This window comes from Taudactylus pleione, unplaced genomic scaffold (genome assembly GCF_031769625.1).
Source record: "Taudactylus pleione unplaced genomic scaffold, aTauple2 ptg000201l, whole genome shotgun sequence".
Classification (NCBI taxonomy): Eukaryota; Metazoa; Chordata; class Amphibia; order Anura; family Myobatrachidae; genus Taudactylus; species Taudactylus pleione.
Genome location: NW_028284603.1, coordinates 15,382,223 through 15,405,646, shown reverse-complemented (window position 1 = coordinate 15,405,646; position 23,424 = coordinate 15,382,223). Strand labels below are relative to the sequence as shown.

The following is a 23,424-nucleotide window of genomic DNA, read 5'->3' as shown; positions in this document are numbered from 1 at the left end:
AATATTGAAATGTTATATGGTTTTACATTCCCTACAACCAAAATGGTACCAGACTACAACACTCAGTAGGGATCATAATATTTTATATCATCAAGCCAATATCAGCTCGTCAGTATCACATAACATAATACTGTATTATATTATATAAAGTATATGTGGATGATATGTCACAGAGACCACCCCAGTATATTTCATATTGTACAGCTACACTATCAGAATATACATTATAACACTAAGGGGTCTATTTACTAAGCAGTGTTAGGAGACAGAGTGAAAAGTGATAAGGTGCCAGCCAATCAGCTCCCAACTGTCATTTTTCAAACAGCCTGTGAGATGACAGTTAGGAGCTGATTGGCTGGCACCTTATCACTTTTCACTCTGTCTCCTAACACTGCTTAGTAAATAGACCCTTAGGCCACTTCAAGCCCTTTCCATCACATTTCACACACAATCCCTTCTCCTCAGCATATATCAGACCCCAATCTCAAAACAGGGTTCACAATCCCTAACACAAATCCATGACCCTAGTTTATAACCCCCTAATCCCCATCTTTAATACTTATTCCAGCAAACTGGAAGCTCAATCAATCGTGTCCCCTGATCAATATACAGATGCGCCTTTCACAGCCTGGAATGCTCAGACATGGGAGATGAACTGAGAGAAGTGTGTACCCTGCCTACATGCCTCTGGGGGTCACAGATGAGCCACACATGAGACCTAAAACCACTTTATTCTTTCCCGTGTCTTGTTGACATCAACACTCATTACAGCCTCTGAATAAATAAAAAGATAAACTCCTTTCAAGTCTTCCCAGTGAGGGTAAATACCTGAGTCACAAGAGACACATGGCAATTGAAGGGTGCGAGGAGCTCCTGCACTTTCTCCCACCCCACAATGCCCTCACTCTCCTGGGTGAAGCGAGCAGCCTACCACTGACGTGGAGGAGCAGCAACTGGCAGCATCACAAGAAGCCCAGAGGAAGTTCTTCAATTAAATTTTTAAAAGCTCCTCCATACCCCAACGTCAGCCAACAAAGTAGGGGTGGGTATTTCAATTATTTACCCAGTATGGTGGAAGGCACCCAGTGAAGGGGTGTCATGTAAAGGAACAACAGAAAATGAGTGGTTCGATAAGAGTTTTACACACCATGGAATGTTATCGCTCTATGGCAGCGCATATGCTGGAGAGACACCATGCCTAAATTATTATGTGACCAGGACATTCATTAGCTGGAATTGTGGTCTGCAAGCATCTAAGTGTAAGGATCCTGCCAAAAGCGCAAAGGAATATGTTAGCACTATGTAAGTAACTGGTAATAAATAAATAATATAGAATCACAATCACCGAGGATGCATATGCCAGGTCTGAATAAGTACAATAACAGCGGAAAAACTTACTGGTGGGGGAAATGATGGCCAGCTTACAGCCGTGCTTATATCCAGGATCGACACCCAATAAAGTACGTCCTCTAACCGGACTCGCAAGGAGCAACTGACGCAGGTTTCTTCCGAACATCATAATGGATTCCTTCTCGGCATCTGAAGTTAGTTTTGACCTGTAAGAATACAGAGTAAAACTAACAGGTTAAGACTTTAACTTGAAGCTGAAGATTACCACACTGATGGAATATAATAAAAATTCATATTAACAAACTTCATGGATTTGACTCTTGCAAATAACTCTGTCGGAACTATGTGCAGCATTACAAAAGGCTAGCATATCAGACTGTCATGGATATAGCTATCTAAATGTAAGGATCAACATGGCAGCAACATTCACAAGTATAAACCTTCCCCATCTCTATGTGACTACATGCAGGGTTTTCATGTGTGGTTATTACAGGAGATGTAAATGTAATGACATTCGGAGGTTCGCTGGTGACCCTCGTCCCAATCCCAGGGCCAGTTTTCTGTGACTTTGCCCAAGTCTCTTTGTCTCTCTAAACCAGGGGTCTTCAACCTTGGCCCTCCAGCTGCTGTGGTACTACACATCCCAGCATGCACTGCCATAGTTTTACATGCTGTTATATCAAAAAGGTGACAGTGCATGATGGGATGTGTAGTTCCAAAGAAGACCCCTGCTCTAAACTAACCAATCATGAAAATAGTCTATGTACTGTGCCTTATATTAACTGTACCATCTATATAAAAATAAATATATGGTGCAATATGCCCCTACTGTAAACTATACGTAAGATGTTCCGGATAAATTCTATGACCACATAAAATCACCGCAGTCAAAGTGCTTTTAAACAGGACACAGAAAGGAGCCTTAACTGGAGGAAATTTGGGGGAGACTTGTGTAGGTGCAGTTAGCAGTAACTGGTGGAAGGGCAGTGAGAATTTGGAAAAACTCATGGATGGTGTTCAGCTGCTAATGACAGCTTGATATGAGGAGACAATGGTGTCTGTATAACATTCAGTGCAGATGGTAGGGGGGGTTTTTGTAATGGGGTGTGAACCAATGTTATACCACTTCCAGATTAGAAATGCTGTGTCCGACCCGGGATTTTGAACACGGGTCCAAAACAGCTGCAACCCGGGTCAGACCCCACTCACACTGCAGCGCTGACCCAGGTTAATCTAGGATCTTCCATTATCCGGGTCTATCCGGCGTTAAGTGGCCGCTTGGAGATTATATCATCTCCAAGCGCCACTGAAGGCAGCCAATCGGGTGGAAAGCGGCACAACCCGGGTCGGACCGTTCACAATACACTGTGACCCGAGTCGACTCGTGTCCAACCCTAGATCGCTTCCGGGGTTAATTTTCCTGACCCCTTTCAGACTATCAAAATCCCGGGTTGATGCGCGTTCTTGTGAAATAACCTAGGATTTTGCTGCTAAACTCAAAGGGGGTTCAGCAAGGTCTGTGCAAATGTCAATCACGTCTGTGTAGATGCAGTGATACTTGTGTAGCACAGCTGAGCTGAGCAATGTCGCTTGAAATCAGGCAAATACCTGGTCACTGCTGATGGTTAATTATATCTTAATTATCTCCCCTAGATTGTAAGCTCCTAAGAGCAGGGTCCTCCTCCCCAATGTCTCACAGCCTTCTTCTCTAGCACTTCTATGACAGCCTTCACCTTCAGAGCTGTACTATGTATAGAGAATTGTGTTGCTAATTGTTACATGTGTTCTGTTTATATTTTGGTTACTGTATTGTAATGTAATGTTCTGTGTACACTTTACTGTATGTACGGCGCTGCGGACCACTTGTGGTGCCCTATAAATAAAATGTAATAATAATAATAATCTTAATATCAGGCAAATTGTAAGGCCACTGTGAGACCATGTTGTATTTTATTTCATCAACTACTTTAATATTTTGGAAATTTTGTATTATATTAATTATGAGTCCTGTGCATCATGCAGAGATTTTTCAAATTCCAGAAGAAACGGTTACCTGTAGAAATTGTGGTTTAGACACAATTCATGTACTTGAATGTATGTAAATGTCCCGTGTGTCACACAGAGAACCACCCATTAGGTTATTTACCTTGGTTTCATTTAATATAAAGTTTGTCTATGTCAGACAGTCAACATGGAAGAGAGGAGAGTAGAGTAGATTATGTTTTCATTATAATAATTTTTTTATATTTTAGTAATTTATTAGAAGTCCAAAGCGTGTTTGCTAAAGCTTGATAGATTTTTGTAGCTAACAAATTTAGGGTTCACTTATCAAGTTCTATGAATACGTGACCGGGCCCCCAAGCTTCTTTATGTAAGACCTTATTTACCAAGCAGTTCGGCAGTAATTTCATTGAAGCGCTGCTTGTTTTAGTGTCAGCATTACCATAACATTTACAGTAAAATAAAAATGATCTTCTCTTCAGCCCAGCTCCACTATATAACAGACTCCCTCTGGTGGCTTGCTGTGTACAGTACCATAGGTTCTCAGTGTTCCTGCCGCACCCTTGCATTTTGAAACACTAATATGTGCCCTGCCCTTATGGCGGTGCCCCACTGAAACAGCCGGCCAGCTGCTGCCCCAGTGTCCCGCAGGTGGGAAAAGTTACGGTGAAACAACAGTCACCGTCGGGTGAATAGATCCCGTGCGCATGCGCACTCTATCTTTTCACTCAGCAGAAAGAGCTTTGGGGCTGCCCAGCATCTCTGAGTGCTGGGCAAGCCCGCCTGTAGTGACAAAACGGGGGGGCATCTTAAGGACACACCCCATTTTCAGGCACGCACGACGTCCTTCTGCAAAATTATTTTTCAAAACAGTTTATACTTATATTAGCATTACTAGTCCATAATAATAATAATGTTGAGATCTGGCCAAGTGGAACAAAAATAACCGTTAGGAAATGCTCCATTGTCAACAAGCGCTTGACACAAACTTATGAGAACTGACGGCTGATTGTGTTCTATGTGACACCCTTGTTTCCTGCATGATCTACTGAACAGAGGGTCTGATTCAGAGCCGCTCGCAAGCGGGTCGATGGTGGCCCAGTGCGCGAGCCCCGTAACGAGTGAGACCTTCACTTGCTCCGGAGCTCGCAGCAAAACGGGGCGCCTGTCGATGTTGATCGACAGCTCTCCCCGTTTTGTAGGCAGGTAGGGGGGGTGGCTGAACAAATGTAGGCGTTCCCGGAGGAATACTTGCCGTTTGTGGGCGGCCCTACTGACATCACTCGTTAGAGCTGGAAGTCCACTTGGCATTGCGAGTGCTGAGACGGACCCTACCACAAGGGTCTGCTCGCAATGCCGATGGTCGCGATAACCCACAGCTGTGCGAGCGTCCTGGAGGCTGGAATATAAAAAAAATAGGAACGCCCTGATTCAGAGCGAGCGCATGCAAATAGCGTGTGCCTCTGAATTGCCAGGAGAAAAACGGTCTTAAATGTCAACCACTTGAGTTCCACTGACTCAAGAGGCTCAAAAGGAGGTCCCTGCAGGACCCGTAGCACCACCTCCAAGTCCCAAGGAGCCACAGGAGGCACGAAGGGAGGCTGGATTCGGAGAACACCTTGGAAAAAGGTGTGAACATCTGTCAGTGTAGCAATCTGTCGTTGGAACCACACGGACAAAGCGGACACATGAACCTTCAGAGAGGCAAGGCGTAACCCAAGGTCCAAACCTGATTGAAGAAATTCCAAGATTCTAGAAACTCCTAGAACACCTGAGGATCATAGCTTTTGGACTCACACCACTGAAAGTAAGTGCGCCACACCCTGTGGTAAATCCGTGCGGAAGCAGGCTTGCGTGCCCTGAGCATGGTACCAATAATCGAACTCGAGAAGCCCCGAGACCTCAAGACGGCTGTCTCAAGAGCCACGCCGTCAAAGACAGCCGACCCAGATCCGGGTAAAGGCAGGGCCCTTGAGACAATAGGTCCTGACGCTGAGGAAGAAGGTACGGAGCGTCGATGGAGAGGCTCCTCAAATCGGAGTACCAAGGACGTCTGGGCCACGCCGGAGCCACCAGCACGAGCGTTCCGCCGTCCTGCTTGAATTTCCGCAGGACCCGAGGAAGCAGGGATATCGGAGGAAACAGATCCACCAGGTGAAACGTCCATTTCACCGACAGCGCGTCCACCAGACATGCGTCTGCGTCTCTTGTCCTTGACCCGTAAACGGGCAACTTGTGATTGTGACGGGAGGCCATCAAGTCCAGCTCCGGCAGCCCCCATCTGTTCACGAGTAACTGAAACACCTCTGGGTGAAGCGACCATTCCCCGGGATGCACGTCGTGACGGCTGAGGAAGTCCGCATCCCAATTGAGGACTCCGAGGATGAAGACTGGCATCCGTCGTGAGCAGGACCCAGTCCGGGATCCAAAAGGGGCGCCCCTCGACCAGATGAGCTGTCTGAAGCAACCAAGTCAAAGACTGCCGAACCTCCCGGGACAACACCAGCATCTGAGAGCGGATCCGGTAAGGTAACCCGTTCCATTCCGATAGAATCAGCCCCTGCAGGGGCCGTGAATGGAACTGGGCATATTCCACCATGTCGACACCATGGACGCCAGAACTCTCATAGCCGAATGGACCGACAGGCGGCAACTGCTCAGGCAACTGTGTATCCGCAGCTGTAGGGAGGAGACCTTATCCGGAGTCAGGAAGATCCTTTGCTGACGAGAATCCAGCAGGGCTCCCAAATGAACCATCCGCTGTGATGGAATCAGGGAGGACTTTCTCCAATTTATCAACCACCCGAGCGCTTGCAGGCAAGCGATCGTCAGGTGGAGATGTTGAAGCAGTACCTCCGGGGAGCTCGCCAGCAACAGGAGGTCGTCCAGATACGGCAGCAGCCGTACATTCTGGTTCCGAAGATGTGCGGCCATGACTGCCATAACCTTTGTGAATACCCTTGGTGCCGTGGAGAGGCCAAAGGGTAGCGCCCAGAACTGATAATGCTGCTGAAGGATAGCGAACCTCAGATACCACTGGTGCAAAGGTGCATGAAGGAACATGGAGGTAGGCGTCCTGAATATCCAGGGACACCATGTAATCCCCAGGTTCCATCGCCAGAATGATGGAACGTAATGTTTCCATCCTGAATTTGGGAACTCTGAGGTTTTTGTTCAGAGACTTCAAATTGAGGATAGGGCGATGAGAACCAGAAACAGAGAAGAATAGTACCCCGTCCCTCGTTGTGATTGAGGAACGGGAACAATGACCCCTGCTTTCAGCAAGGACTCTATAGCCTCCTGAATCTGTAAAGCCTTGGTTTTGTCCTGAGAAGGACTCCTGCAGAAAAACTGGTGGGGCGGTCTGTTGCCGAAAAGACAGGGTGTACCCCTGGGAGACCACTTCTCGAACCCAGGCATCCGTGGTGGTATTGTGCCAGCACTGGGCAAATTGAAGAAGTCGGCCTCCCACTCTGGGGTCCCACAGAGGGAGGCCCGTCCCGTCAGGCAGAAGGTTTATCTTCCTGCTTGGAAGAAGGGCGCCTGGCACTCCAGGCCTGCTTCTTGGGCTTAGAGGCGGTCTTGGTCGCCGACTGCCTCGGGAAGGACTGACCCTTGGCCTTGCCCTGAACTCGAAAAGGCCGAAAGGCAGAGCTCCGTACTTTGGCAGGTGCTGAAGCCGAAGGGAGGAAGGCTGATTTAGACTTAGCCAGAGTATCCACTAGTTTGTCCAAGTCTGGACCAAAAAGCAACTCTCCATTAAAAGGTAAAGCCTCCAGGCCCTTTTTGGATTCTGCGTCAGCTCTCCAGGACCGCAGCCACAAGGACCGACGCGCCGACACAGCTGCAGCCGACACCCTAGAGGTCAGCAGGCTTGCATCCAACGATGCTTCCCCAATGTAGGAAGTCGCATCCCTCATTTGTAAAATCAACGCTCTCTGGATATCCGGAGCATCATCCGGAAAGGTATCCTCCAAAGCGTTGGCCCAGCTCTCGATGGCCTTAGCCACCCAAGAGATGGCCATGGACGGACGGGTCACAGCCCCAGAGAGAGAGAGTAGATAGACTTTAAACAAGTCTCCACTTTCCTGTCCGTGGGATCCTTCAGGGAGGAGATAGACGGTAAAGGCAACGTAGCGCTTTTTATTAAGCGGGTGACGTGGGAATCCACCGCAGGCGGAGTTTCCCATTTCCTGCAATGAGCCTCAGGAATAGGATAGTTGGATGCCAACCGTTTCTGCGGTTGGAATCTCTTGCTGGGCAACTGCCAGGCCCCTGCCATATGATCCGTCAAGTGGTCGGACAGGGGAAAAACAGTCGAAGCTACCTTGGCCTTTTTAAAATTAGGGTACTTAGACCTGGAAGCCGGCGCATCCTCCTCTATATGAAGGATGGCCCGCACTGCCCTAACTAATGCCGGCACATTAATGGAGGACAGTCTCCACCTCCTGCGCCCCGGCATCCGAGTCAGAGTCCTCATGGATCTCTCCGTCATCCAAAGACACATCCGTGTCCGTGAACTGCACCACCAGTGAAGCCGGAACGGGTCGCTTGGACGCCTTTGGGGGCAAATCACTGTGTAACATTGACTGAAAAGCCAATGACGAGGCTCTGAACAGAGCTGGAGAGGACATCCACCCAGGGAGGGAGTACCGTCTGAGGATACCCCTGAAAGGGTACCATTGACTGCTGCGTCACCGTGGGATACTGCACGTATACAGGCAATCCCGCATAAGGACCCACAGTCTGAGACCCGGGAGGAGACTGCACCAGATGCGTAACACCCGGGGAATGGTAGGCTGGGGCAACGCCCTAGAAGGGACTGCAAGCCGGTGCGCGATTGACGCCAGCACTTGTGTAAACATCGCCCAAGGAGGATCCTGCGCCACCGGGGGTTTAGAGGGACCAGGTACCAGCTGGCACTGCCCGCACAGAACGTCCTGAGACAAATCCACCCTATCAACCCCTGCCGAACAGCGCCGGCAGGAAAACAACACAGGAGCCACGGAGCGCTCATTCTCCTCATCAGACATGACACAATAACTTTTGCAATAAAAGTATATCACCGAAAAGAGGTGAGGCATATAACACCCACGCATGCAACACAAACAGCCCATAATATGGTACTGCGTAGCACACCACTGTATGTGACGGACCTCACAAATACGTAGATCTATATAAATGAGGTACACAGAAAGAACACCCCTCCCCCATGCACCTGCGGGCCGTAGGAGAAGGAAAGGGATAGGTATAGGCTGACAGTAAGTAGAAATAAGCACAGACAGCAGCACTAGCAAAAGTCACATACCATGCTGAGAAGTTATACTCACTGCACCTTTCGCTACAATCAACCTCCCAGATTCAGTGTCTGGGAGGGCTATAGTGCTGCGAACACTGTCCTTTGCAGGGGAGAGGTACGCAGGGGAACTGGTCCACGCACCGCCTGGGAGATTTGCATTAGCCACAAGAAGATGGCCGCCGGAGAGCTCTGAGGAGGAGTGGCCGCAAGAGGAACAGCCCAACAACGCCAGCACGCATGAGAGAAGGCGCACTGGGCTGAGGGGAGGAGCCGCTAAACCAGGGAAGGCTGCCTCCCCTGGCTAGTGATTAACCCCAGGGACGCTGGTTCCCTTCCAGCCATTACTCCCTGGTGGTCCTGCGGTCACGCGGGGTATGCCATGAAGGGGGAGCCCGCCGCCGCTACTAGCGCCGCCGGTCTGTCCCCAGAGATCGTTGGCCGAAGATTGCATTTTCCCCCGCGCACAGCGCAAAGCGCTGCACGCGGCTTACCTGGCCCCGTGCGTCCGGCAGCAGTCAGTGGGAGGTCCCGGAGCCAAGCTAGTACTGACTCCGGGGTCCCGCTGCGATCCCCAGATCAGTACTGGCGTTGCAGCGCCAGCGGGGCTGTTGGAGTGGCAGCGTGGACGTCCAGATGGACAGTCTGATGCTGCCGCTCTGAAGATAGTAAAAAATAAATAAATAAAATCTTCTTTAAAAATAATATAAAATAAAGCTTAGGGGCTGCCCAGGGTGACCCAACTCCGGCCGGGCACCAACTAAAACTGAGGTGTTGTGGCTCGGGGGCGGGGTATAGAGGAGGACAGACCCAAGTGCATCCTGGGAGCAGCAAAGCTTTAACTGCGTGGTGCCAGTGGATCCAGATCCAGCTATACCCCAAGGTCAACCCTGTGGACCCCCTATGTACCCTGAAGTAGAAATATAATTATTTATAATGCATGAAGCACTTTAAACAATAAAGCGTAAAACCCCTTTAAACACTGCAGCCCATTTCATTTTCATCGTCTGTTTCAGTATTCAAGTTTTAAGTCATTATAGCTGCAAATTGCATATTACCATTTTAACCATATACCTAAACGTCTGCCTGTATCCTGTAACACCATTATTGACATAGTAAAGGGCGCTAATATGGCAGGTTCTGTCGAACTGAAAGCCAAGATATTTCAGCATAAACTCCATAATCTTATCTGCATAAAAAATCCTAAGAAAACATGTTGCAAAGTGCCAAGAGCAACAAGCGCAGATTTTTCAGACGTGAAAGACAATATGAGTTTTAGAAGGTTGGATAATGAAATGTAATGCAATAACAAGTGCTGCACTGGGCCAGTAATTCCACAAATCTATGTGAATATTTCCCCACCTGTCACTAAATAATAAACTATTTTGCTGGCACCAGAAACCTTGGATAGCTTGTGCTGGTACTGTGTGTTCGCAGTCCGCTTCTAAAGCACCACAGGGCTACGTTTTATGGGGTAAGGAAATGTTCTGCTTTTAGATAGAATTTTTTGGTTATACAAGTACATCTGGAGGGAGCACAAATATGAATATTTGGCAATGAGGCTTGTAATCTGGGTGGTGCTCAGCACAGCATCCTTTTGATGAATTGGACGAAGCAGCTGACAATGAGTGACATTTGGTACACCATACAGAAAATGTACACCATATTTAGGCTACTGGATATATATGTCTATCACATATGACATTTCAATTATTCCAGAAATTTTAAAGAGATCAGAAACAAACAAAAATTCTTGATAATCTTCCAAAAGTTTTGTGAAATCAACTTAACGATTATATAGCGTCCTCCTTAAATAAATGTGAGCACGCTAAATTGGAATGTCAGAACAGTATTTGTATTTGTAATTTTACTGAATGCCGTGAAACAAATCCACATCAATAGGCAAATAACAGTAAATGAGGTTAATGCCACAAACACTAAAACATATATTAAACCAGTGCGTTTGGGCATAGTATATTATGCACAGTTTCTGTACCCACGAATTGTATGTGTCCTGCCAGGAGACTGGGTCTGCTCTGTTGCCTGTTATCCCTACACTGATGGACTAGCCCAAGCACTGAGGTAGAAGTATAGGAGCAATATTTGGGATGGTGCAGAATATAAGTCTGCGCAAGGCATATCTGTACCAACTGCTGGGGCTCACCTTTGATGTCACAGGTTTCGGCCGCCTAAAAGCTGCAAGTGCCAAAGCTGGGACTGAAAAGTGGCAAAAAACATAAGGGGAAATGTAATAACCTCCATATTTGCGGAGAGTTTTACGTTGGTGAATTCACAAACTGATTGCTATTTTGCCTTTCAAATTGATGGATGTAATACTAAGCGGTTTGGATGGTGCTAATGAAAATCAACGCAAATTAGAGCCTATTGGGGAGCCTAGCTGCAAAGACCTATTGCCCCTCAAAAAAGCAGCTTTTGACAGGTGTACTTGCTGCTGTTAATCCAGTTGGCACAGTGAAAAGGAGTATAGAATTGTTATAAGCGCTTCTATGATATAAAAAGATGTGTCAAAGACAAGTTATACGAGGGGAGGAGAGCGGCAGTGAGAACTGGAAGTGGCCTACTTACCTCTCCATGTCAAATTTGGTTTATATGAGAAAGAACTGAGGCAAAATTCCCTCTAGATGTCCAGCATGGTATCCACATCCAGGATACTGACCTACGTACGCCTTCTTCAAACACAGTCTTGTGAGTACACCCAACATTACTTGGCCGTAATCACGTAGGCCTAGTTCATGTATTGTAAACTCCCTATTTTATCGTTTGCTAGGGGTCGACTGTAAACCTGTTTTATTTGTGTCAGAAACTGTAACTCTCAAGCCGTCATACGATATTACGGAAAATTCTGAGTTTTAGTCTAAGGTTGAAGACGTGAGCTCCAGCCATTATCATTTAGATTTTAATGCTTTTGAACCACTGAAAGATTGTGGGATGGGGCCACTGATCTCCAAAGAAAAAGGAATAATGGCTCTCACCATCTTCATCAGGTAGGTGAGTCCATTAGGTTCAGAAGCCAAAACTCAGGGGTAAAAGGACGAGGAAGCACTGTTATTGCATCAGACATGTCTCACTCTTTTTTGCCAAAAACCCAACAACAAGTAGCTCTGTCACCGGTATGAAGAGCTGACCCACGGGGCTGATTACACCTCCCACAGAAATCATAGAGGCTAGAAATCATTCTGTTGAGGAGAGTTGGGCTGCAGGACCACCTGGTAAGAATTTTATATTGTGTCTACAGTACCGGCACAGAACTGGCATATGTGAATTGAAATGTCTGCTCTTCTTCGATATTAATTCTCTATTCCAGGCTCGTGCAAAGGGAAGAAGATGAGGAGAGGACGCTTTTGGGCATAATTTGTAAAGTTGGAAGATCAGGCGTCAAGGAGGGTCCCTCCCCAAACAGCCTCCAGTGGAAAGACTTAGGACTCAAAAGTGAGAGAATAAAGTCATAAAGTTGATAGTAAAGTTCTCTGCTCTATTGTCTTCAATAGGTTCTCAGCCATGGATAACGAGGGGTATATTTACTAAAGTGCTGGGTTTTTAGAAGTGGAGATGTTGCCCATAGCAACCAAACAGATTCTACTTAACATTTATCTAGCACCTTATAGAAGATGATAGCTAGAATCTGATTGCTTGCTATGGGCAACATCTCCACTTCTAACAACCCAGACTTTAGTAAATATAACCCCTAGCCTCCACTGAACTGATCCAACCTACCACATTCACGGGTTGCGGTGCTCTCTGCTCAGTACAGAACTCTTGTGCTTGTTTTGTTACACCAAGTCTGGATGGACACTCTGGGAGGTTGCATGGGACCTGTCACTGTTAACGGCAATAGAGCAGCTCACCACAACTCACATCTTGCCAAAGACTGCAAGCCCAGCCCTACAGCTGAAGGATTTTATATCCAAACAAGATACTATTGATTTGTACAAACTATACTACAGCTCCAAGCTACCTGTCCATTAGTGACACTTACTATAAGGACCCAAACTTTATTTTTTATATGGCTTGTTTCGAGGATTTAAATTATTTTTGCTTTACCACCTATCAGACATTTTACCAACTATATTTATGTTATTTTATTAATTGTCATTTATTTTTTTTACTAATATGATGCTATATGTGTCTTTTTGTCTGTTAGTAATATGTGTATTTGTATACTATACACACCATCTCCTCACATACTTTGTGACCGCTTCAGAATATGATGTATTATCTTTTATTTATATCCCTCCCCCCCACCTCAGAAAGATCAGAAGAGGAGCTTTGTTTTGAAATTGGGGGGTTGGGAAAACATATTGTACCTTAGGTAAGATATTCAACTTGACTATATTGACCCTCCCCGACGACCAGGATAGATTCAATCATAGCCATCACAAGCAAAACAGTTTAGCGTTATTTTTTGTCATCATGAACAGAGTCAGTGGCCGTCACTCACAATTCTCCATAGTGGTTGAGTCAATGGTCATGGGTCACATGCAGAGTCGGTTAGGCCATTATAATTGAGAACGGTTGGGGACAGAGCTGAGGATTGACTGAGAACAGAAGTGGTAAAACATTATGGGGTCTACTTACTAAGTGTGAAAAGTGATAAGGTGCCAGCCAATCAGCTCCCAACTGTCATTTTTCAAACACAGCCTGTGAGATGGCAGTTAGGAGCTGATTTGCTGGCACCTTATCACTTTTCACTCTCTCTCCTAACACTGCTTAGTAAATAGACACTTAAATATCCAGCAACCAGTAGATGTGAATGGAGCACATCAGTGGAGTACAATAAACTGTGGAATAGCAATAGGGCGAAAACAAAGCAGCATAAGTCTCCACAGGACACTGAAGGTAGGGCAAACAATAAATGGGAGCAGAAGTACGATACAAAAATACTGTCACAATAAAACCATAAGTGTCTAAGGGTGCAGAGCAGATGGCAATGCTACTCAAGTGCGACGAGCTATTAGAGGACCAAGTGGAGGGTGGCCGTAGGTGCAATGGGCAGTTCCTGTGAGGAAGACAAAGTATTAACAGTACTGGGAGCATATAAATATGCCCCTACCATAAGTAGGAGCTATAGTCTGGCAGTAATAGTGAAGCCCAAGATCTGCAGAGTGGGAGTGCAGAGGCAACGCTGCCATGATTCATGCAGTGGGCTCTCCCACTGCTGCCTAGTGAGAAGGAAGAGCAACTGCAGGTCTCTTCCGGATCTGCTGCATCAGCATATGCAGTAAGGATCCCAATCTAACAGTGCACAATCGCAGCCAATAACCGTTGAGTATCTGCAGAACAGCTCCCCTATGAGGGGGGAGGGGTAAACTTTGGCATTGGGGGTAGATGTTGAGTCCCAGACAGTGCGCGTCACCCTAATGCCCAGCACTGTGTCAATTGTGAATAGACATCTGCAAGATGGATGGCGGCTCCTCTGGAAATGTGGGGGCGGTGATCAATTGCTGTAGTAGTAGCCATGAAGATCTGAGCTCGGGAACAAGGGTTTTCTGTGTCCCGGGTGGGATGGGGGAGGGGGTCAAGGAGTCATACAGAAACAACTTAACTTCATGCAGATCTGGTGATCAATGTTCACACATCGTCTCTCACAATGGCGTCCAGGCCAAGTCCCTGTTTCCCATTTTTCAATGCATGATTCTTCATAGTTAATTGTTGCTATCTGCCAGATACATGTAAGTATATTAATGTGCCATATCTAATTAGATCTTAGCTATAGGCCCAGATGGACTTGGGCCCAGTGGCGTAGGAACTAGGCGGCATATGGGGCAGTTGCCCCCATATGATATATGTCGGGTGGCAAAACACTGTGGTTTCACCCCGCCACCCATGAACACAAAAGCAAATGGGGATGAATTAAATGAAAATGGGGATGAAGCGATAATAACTTTATTTGAACTTGCCAACTGTTTTCCAAAAATGATGTTATCTTCACATTTGTTCTGTGTACATTTTCTTCTTGCAAATGCTTTTTCCTTTCTTTCTTAGAAACCCCACTCAATTCGCTATCACAATTTGCAGTAAGCATAAGCAGACACACGAGACCAGGAAGCTGCACTTCCCATTGACTGTTCTTGTAAGTTGTACGACAATGGAACAAAGAGGGCGAATGATTGCGGCCTGTTTAAAAACGATAGCTGCAGTCTCATTGTCGCCAGATTGTAGAACATACCAGATATTATAGCACATACCATAATCAGGGACAGCGACTATAGGTTTAAAAATACTCCCAATAAAATGAGATTAGGCTGTCAACGAAATTGGAATAAAAACTAGGTTCATGAGTATGAAAGATTAACATTTTTAAGATGAACAATTGGAAAGATTTATCTTTCTAACAGCTATTGTACTAATTGGTAGTTGATATTAATAATATTTATGTAACAATGTATAAAACAAACAATTACAGTAAAACAAACAATGAAACTGGGGTTGGCCAACCCCAGAAACACTGACGAAATTTAACTGTCATAAAACGAGATACCAAACGTGAGGAAAAAGTGGCTCCTGGTCCTATAGTAGTCCTTGGCCTTTTGCTTCCCCAATGAAAATTTTTGTTACTACGCCCTGGGCCCAATCTGTAGAGGGTACAGCGTTTTTTCCCCCTACTTTCTTGAATAGGAAAGAAGTCAATGACTAGCAGGGCTTGCTAAGATTAAAGGTTCTACCAATATACTTAACACTATTACTCTGGCACTCACCGTCATCTTTCACAAGTAAAGTTACAAAGAATAATGATCAGCATGCAAATCTACACCACAGCTTCAAGAGCCATAAATTATGTTTTCCAAGAGCATATCTGGATATGTAAGATTAATAAAAATAGACCTCACCTCAAGGGGGCATGCTACATTTATGTAAGTAAACCACTGCTGTAACTAACTTGCATGGCCCCAATCTGCCTCTTTAGGTCACAGGCGCAAGTTACATCAACCTCAAAATCCTCCTTGTGCCGAAAGACAAAGCAGATATTTTGGAGGTCAGCTGGACTCATAGGGGTATATTTTTACAGTTTTTAGAAGTGGAGGTGTTCCCCATAGCAACCAATCAGATTCTAGCTATTATCTTCTAGAAGGTGCTAGTTAAATGTTAAGGAGAATCTGATTAGTTGCTATGGGCAACATCTCCACTTCTAAACACTCTCACTTTTATTAAATATACCCCATAAACTCTAAATCAGGCCCAATGTGTTTTCTGGTTTATAGAACATTCATCTGTAGGGAACAATTTGTCCCTTAAGTAAAAACATTTTACTTTTGCACTGTATGTACTGCGAATAGATCTTGCAAGTATGCACTAAGAACTATGTGCAGGCTCGGATCAGATTTTCCCGCCAAATTAGCATTTTTCCCGCCAACGTTCGGATCTCAGAAAGAGGTGAAATGTCATCTTTCACGGACGAACATCATCTTTCCTAGACTTTTGTCAATGAAAGATGACGTTTTGCCTTTTTCTGAAACCTGAAATTTGGCGGGAAAAAAAAAATCTGAATTTGGCAGGAAAATTCGAACCTGCACATCTCTACTAAGAACTGGAAGATAAAAATAGAGTCAAATGAGCTGGAAACTTATCATATCATTACCTTATGAGTAAACACAGGATATAATGCAAACAGACTATATGGTTATCAAATAAAATATAAAAGAATAACTGGAAGAAACAATTGTTTTCCTTATGATTGGAAACAGAAAATCGAAGCCACAGACATATATTGTTGGGCAGCATGTTAGCACAATGGTCAGCTTTGCTGCCTTACAGCACAGGATACATAGGTTTGATTCCAACAAGAACCTCATCTGTGTTTAGCTTGTATGGTCTCCCCGTGTTAGCATGGTTTTCCCCTGGGGACTCTGGTTCCCTCCCACAATCCAAAAACCGTGTGTACACACGTGGTAGGAAATATAGATTTTAAGCTCCACTGGGTCAGAAACTAATGTCAATGACTAAATACTCTCTATTAAGCACTGCGCACAGTATGTGAGTGATATATAAAATAACCATTAATAAATACATTTAGTGCAGAAGAAAACTAATACTGATATTAATGTAGTTATCACATAAGCTCATACCACTGGGTTCAGATTCAGACACTTTAATACATATTATACCTGTACAGCTAAATACAATAATGAATTTTTGATTATTTAAATAAGCCACATTGTACAGACACAGCCACATATATCTCCAGTACCTGGAAATGCCAATGCACACGTATTTTCTTTTTATATGGAGTTACATACCGGTACTCTCTGCAGAGAAGTGGGTAAATTAGACGCTTGTAGGAGTCTTCCACTGAATTATGCAGTATTTGCATTAGCTCAGGTCTAGCAAACTGCTTTGGTCTCCACCTTCAGAAACATGTGAATAAATAAAAGTGAATACTTGTTGCAATGTAAGACTAAGAGCGTATTATTTCATCAAGTAAGTCCAGCTGCCTCTACTTTGAATTTAACAAAGAGAAAGTAAAAAACTAGTCAACTAATTATTAACATATGTAAAACTTTTATCATAAGTTGAACACACCAGGTGAAATCTCAACACAACAAAGGACAGCTAAGCCCACAATGCAAAGTTATTCCATTCACAGCTATCCTGCATATATTTGTTTCGGGGAGATATACTAACTAAAGAGGCATTGTGCCTATGCACACCAGACAGCCAGCTCTTTAAAACCCAAGTCGTTGATAAATGAGAATAGTAGTTTGCAGTGAGGGAGATAACAATTATTCTGTCAGTACAGGAACTGTAAATGGAGACTTGAGATGGTTACAAGACTCTCCTATATCGAATCAACTTGTACCTTGGACTTAGTGGCCGCAATGATGTGGAATGGAGCCTAGAAGAAGTCGGTTCTCCTGGATTCGGAGACCCCAGTCTATAACATGTTACACGTCACACAGATGTCTTAGCAAGGCCAATGGCAGAGGAAAGTAACGTATGCCCTACCCCAGTGGTTCCCAACCACAACCCTCAAGTATTCCCAACAGGTCATGTTTTGAGGATTTCTGTCTGTGGAAGCAGGTGAGATAATTATTGACCCAAAAAACATATTAACTCACCTGTGCATGAATAAAGAAATCCACAAGACAGGGGCCTGTTGGTGGTACTTGAGGACTGGAATTAAGAACCACTGTTGTACGTCCCCCTATTACTGATTGGTCATCTACTGACAGTAAAGTCCAAATCCCAGGCAGCTCATTATAGAAACCGATCAAATTTATTGTGAGCTTCAGTATTTTCTCCGTTATTCCAAGAAAAACAAGAGGAAGGAGAGACAAAACTTCTAACTCCCCCGTGCACATTACATTGTTGTAATAAAAAAAATCACCAGGAGCATTTCTGAAATTGTTGACCTCAGAGCACAATAGTAGTGTTCATTCTAGCACCCTGCACATGTCACATTGCATGCAGTGCCTCTTTCCTGTATGGGGTGTCGCTCTCTGCTCTGGTGCTTCTAGCACACTCAGCTAATGCAACAAACTTCATAGATACAGACCGGAGGGTGCTGGTAGCACCAGAGCAGAGAGCGACATGCCAGGCAGGAAAGAAGAACTGCACGGGTTGTGAGAGGTGTAGGGTGCTAGAATGAACACTACAATATCTTGCATGAGCTAGATGACAAGGGTTCACAGTGTTCTCCGCAGGATCAATTTCACGCGTACTCCATCTGGCTTTTTTTTATGCCACCCGAAACTATCATGCTTCAGTGGTCTGACGGTCAAAATCAGAATTGTGCTGCACTATTTTACTGAGACAGGCACATTAAGAGAGATCCTTCCCCGTATTTAATAGGCAGGGCGCAGTTTGGACAGTGGGAACATTGCAGAGAGGGTAGATGGAGAATGCACACTTGCACTGTGTCTCAGCGGGCAGTACTGTGTCTCAGCGGGCAGCACTGGCCACAATTACATCTGGGCTCTGCCAGCCAGGGACAACATCGGCAAGAGTCTTTCAAAATTATATCTGTGTCCAGCCAGACTACACTACACCCACCCAGCTACTTCTTAATGCCACCCGGCTGGCAACATTTTCTGGAGAGAAGACTAGTTCATTGTAAGTTTTCTTTTTTCATACACAATATATTTGTAAAGGTCTAAATGCTTTATCATATTTTCGATCAATAAAATACACTCTCCATTCCCACACAACCCCAACTTTCCTCTCTGAGAGGAAAACTTAAACTGTTGAGCTATGTGTTATTAGGTTGATCTCATCATGCAGAACAAAGTTATGGAGGAAAAGAACCACCTCTACTAGGCCATGGGCAATCTATTAAACAAGCATACTGAACATGCAATGTCACGATTTCCTGTATCGCCCCATAGTTAAGTAAGACTTTAGTGGTGGACTCTTCCTAACCATAGCTTATAATCACAGTCCAGCGCCGGCAGCTACAACTCTCCAAGACCTGCCAATAGAATTACAGCCTTTGACAATGTTGACAATTCTAATTTCTATACCTATTATTGGTACCTATATAATTGAAAAGGTGATTTACTATTACAATAAATTACCATATACTTTGCTACAATGTGTTATTCGAAAACTGGGCATTAGTCAGGCATAGGCGTCGGTTAGCACAGGGCAGTGGGTGCACAGGGCAGTGGGTGCACAGTGTATGATTGTAGACATACTGTAAAACCTTACAGCCAGGAAACGAGCTGCAGAGAAACTAGGGGGGTAGATTTACAAAAGCTTCTAAAAAGAAAAGTGGTGGAGTTGCCCATAGCAACCAGATTCTACTGTAACTATCATTTCTCTATTGCATCCTAGAACACGATAAACAGAAGCTGATTGGTTGCTATGGGCAACACCACAAGTTTTTATTTTTCGAAGCTTTAGTAAATCTACCTCTAGTTGTCAGCGCTAGACTGCAGTTATAAAGTAAATTTAGCTGGCATCTCCTACTTCTAAAATCCCAATGTATAAAGGGAACATAAAACACCATTTTAAAAGGTAAAGTAAACTTAACACTATTTTCTTGTGGAATCAGGTGACGTAGAATAAAATGCCACATATTGCATACCTCCACCGGCAGATCCTGCAGGCTCCTATTATGTCTTGTATTGCCCATACTAAGATGAGTTGTAAACTCATGTTCTTTTATGCAATTTAGATGTTTACGGGACAGATGATTTGATAATGGACAATGGAGCAAGGCTCATCCCAACAGAAGGGAGGATCTAATGCTCGGGACCACAAAATGCATCGGGTGACTACCTAATCACTGAAGTACATGTAAACAATCATTTCACATTACATTCTATCCCACCTAATTTCATCCAAACACTAAAGGTGCCTACATACTTACCGATCTGCACACGATCCCTCGATGTGTACGATTTCCCTTGAAAGTCCTCCCCGGCAGCTCTGCACGCGATTTGATGTTTAAAGTGTCCAATTACAAACGATCTATCGTGCATCCAGACTTTTTCCAGTGCATGTGTGTCCCAGATTGGCAGATCTGCCCTACAGCACGGCAGATCTGACGATGCGATGTGCGACCAGCAAGGGACGCGCATCGCATCATGAGTGGGGACTCACGACTTGGGCATTTTTTACACGATCTGTCACTCCGATGCGTCGGAATCGGACAGATCGTGTAAAAAATTGCTAATTGTGTAGGCACCTTAAGATCTTAAATTTGGGTGAAATTAGCTTAGAAGCGAAGAATCCTCCATTATTTAAAATTGCTTAATTAAAAGAAAATAAAAAATACATCAATAAAACGGTCTTTCCTTGGACCAAGCAAAGTATCTCTACATAGGTAGTTTTACTCTACAGTTCAAAATAAAAGACGAGCTTTCTTTTATTTAAACAGCTGCCGAGCATTGTCTTCTCTCAGATCGTAACAAGTGTGGCCGTGCCGCACAAAACATGAATAAAAGGTTAAAAAATGAAATAAGTACATACAATTAAAACAAATAAAAAGGCTTTTTAGTCTAACAAATAGTATTAAATCGCTCTCACTATAATGTGCCAGAACATTGAAGAAGCTTTACAGTACGAGCTGAATAAGACTGAATGTATACAGACCTTTCATTCACACACCACCTACAGAACGCATCCTTCGCCCTGTCAGGAACGTTGACCTTTACTGTCAAGACTTTCAGATTTTCCCCACGGTTAATGGCCAGAATCTGAGCACAAACATAAATGGCAAAGACAGATGACAAACGAATACCCAAAAGATAAACTTATCAAGTCAACATCATATAAGCACTTTCTGACATTCTGCTGGAGCTCGCTTTGATTACATTCAGGTTCACAAGTAATACTATGAATACGAATACTGATCATATTAGAGTATCTGTAAAATAGGGGAAAAAAAAAACTTGTTTTGCATTTTTTTTTTAATTTACACAAGAACACCACAGTATATATACATAATAATGCTCAAACATATTTACAGCGTCAGGTATCTTCGAGTCCGTCACCACCAATCGTAGTTTTTGATTATAACCTACTGGCCAGACCCTAAACCAGTTCGGATTGATCCTCATAATTCGCTCTTGCAAACCTACCAGATACATCAGCATAGACTTTTACAATTTCCAAATGTAATTTTCATTGTACGTTTTCACAATAAATTACATATTTAGAAACAGTAAATGAATCCAGAGAAAGGGCAATAATAAGGAATGGGTTGGGATGCTGATACACAAACGTAATTTGGATCTTGGATAAGAACATACATTTAGCGCCATCTTCTTAGTCACATTTTATTGGTTTCTACTCCCCGCAGACAGCGTTTATTATCTTGGTACAATAACAGCTTTGTGATAACACATTTCACAAATTCAGTTATGATCATCATATTTTCTGACATTTCCTTATGAAAACAAATCTATACAAATGTAAAGTGCACTAATTGGCAGCTGTCATAAATTCAGGCTGAAAATACTAACTACGAAATATGAGGTCATCAGATTTTTCAGACATGGCCATCAATAAGGCTTCACAGCAAAACAGCCCAATGAAGGTTTCCATATATCATATATTTTTTTTTAAATAAATAAACAAAATAAAAATGTACCGTACACTGAATATGTAAAATAGGAGAAATGGTTCATTAAATAAAATGGTCTTACCCCAGCTTGATTATATGGCGCTCGAAAAATTTCAGAAAATGTTTAATCGGGCTTCATATCAAAGTGATTTTTTTATTTGGAAATTAATTTTACATTAAAAAGTAATCCAAAAACAATAATATTATGCACTTTTCAGTAGCAAGTTTACGTGAGCGTTCTGTTTTGGTACAATAGAGATTCTCTTGAGTATTAACATTACTGGATTTATGAAATTATTACTTACCAGGGACAGGAAACGTTGAGGGTTCATTTATCCCTAAATGCTGTTAATGCACTTTTCATATCATGTACATAGAATTCGATTTTTAAAACGTGGCAATACCATTTTTCAGCCACATTTTCAAATACCAGCCTAGGCACCATTGCTGGTTTTAATTTGGGGGAGGGATGGGGGTGGACCCTTATTTTCTTTTTTAAACATAAAAATCACTGAAAAGGCGACAGCAATGAGTGGGTTCACACATAAGGCTAATATATACCACGATTCAGAGGCCAAAGTCGTAGGATGAACATCGCATTTTGCAGTGACTCAAAAGTCGCTGCTAATTGGCTGACTAGTAAAAAACCCCTGTATGCAACAAGCACACACACTCGTGTGTGTGTGTGTATATATATATATATATATATATATATATATATATATATATACACACACACACACACACACATTATACGTATTTGTGTATATATACGTGTGTGCATATACATACAAGTCCAGATCCACAAGATAGAAATATTTTTGCATGTGAGTCGCATCAGACATAGAGAAAAGCCACTCACAGTGTACTAGGGACGCTACGCTGTAACTTTAACAGCACAGGTATTGGTTTCACAAACGTCCACAGTGCATCCACATTTACACAGATTCAGACTCAGTCGCACACAGATGTACAAATGTTGCACATCAAATTGATCAGTGCAATCCAGCAATGTAGTTTTATGGCTCCCAGTTGTTTTATTATTGCGAATAAGAAAGATGCTCGGAGAGAGTTGGCTATTTGGCGCAACTGAAGCCACAGTGTAAAAGTACAGGTGTGTATCGGTATTCATATAAAATAAATATAAACACACATACATACATATAGATATATATATATACTCTACGTATACATATAAAATATATATATGTGTGTGTTCATTGTACATATATACAAACATATGTATATACATGTATTTTTCTTTAACCATTAACCTTAATCTGTATTTAAATTTACATTGATTTGCCTGTCTCTATATTCTATGTCACACTGTAACTTACTACTTACTCTGGACGTGATAATGATTGAGAACAGATTGTTACGAGTGATTACAGCCACAGTCAGACAGGAAGTACAGTAAGTAGTTTGCCTGCGCTGCCCCTGCTGGTTAACACGTGGTTGTACTCAGAGGCCCAAAGCACTGTCACTACCAACATTGCTGTGTCAATCAAGATCTTTAATTCAATCACTGGCTAACTCAGACATGTCACATATGTTAAATGCAACATTTTTAAACCACCTCGGGACACAGTAACAATTTATATTCCTCAACTTTACAGTGCTGGTGACATACTAAGCCTGACATATCACTGAACAAGAAATAGAGTAAAAAATGCATGTGAAATTCTATAGCATCGGGTACCACCATTGCCAGATCACATTTTTTATATGAAAAGACTGAACTTATTTATTT

The 23,424-nt window shown here is 43.6% G+C and overlaps 1 protein-coding gene across 1 annotated transcript in view; it reads right to left on the bottom strand.

Annotated features, from left to right (window-relative positions):
• SRBD1 (S1 RNA binding domain 1) overlaps positions 1-23,424 on the bottom strand; it is a 266,191-nt gene that overhangs the window by 194,904 nt on the left and 47,863 nt on the right. The window contains exons 11-13 of the mRNA XM_088477514.1: positions 20,699-20,802; positions 16,903-17,010; positions 1,399-1,556 (exon numbers count right to left, since the gene is read on the bottom strand). Of these exons, the coding sequence (XP_088333640.1) occupies positions 1,399-1,556; positions 16,903-17,010; positions 20,699-20,802 (370 nt within the window). The remainder of the gene's footprint in view (positions 1-1,398; positions 1,557-16,902; positions 17,011-20,698; positions 20,803-23,424) is intronic.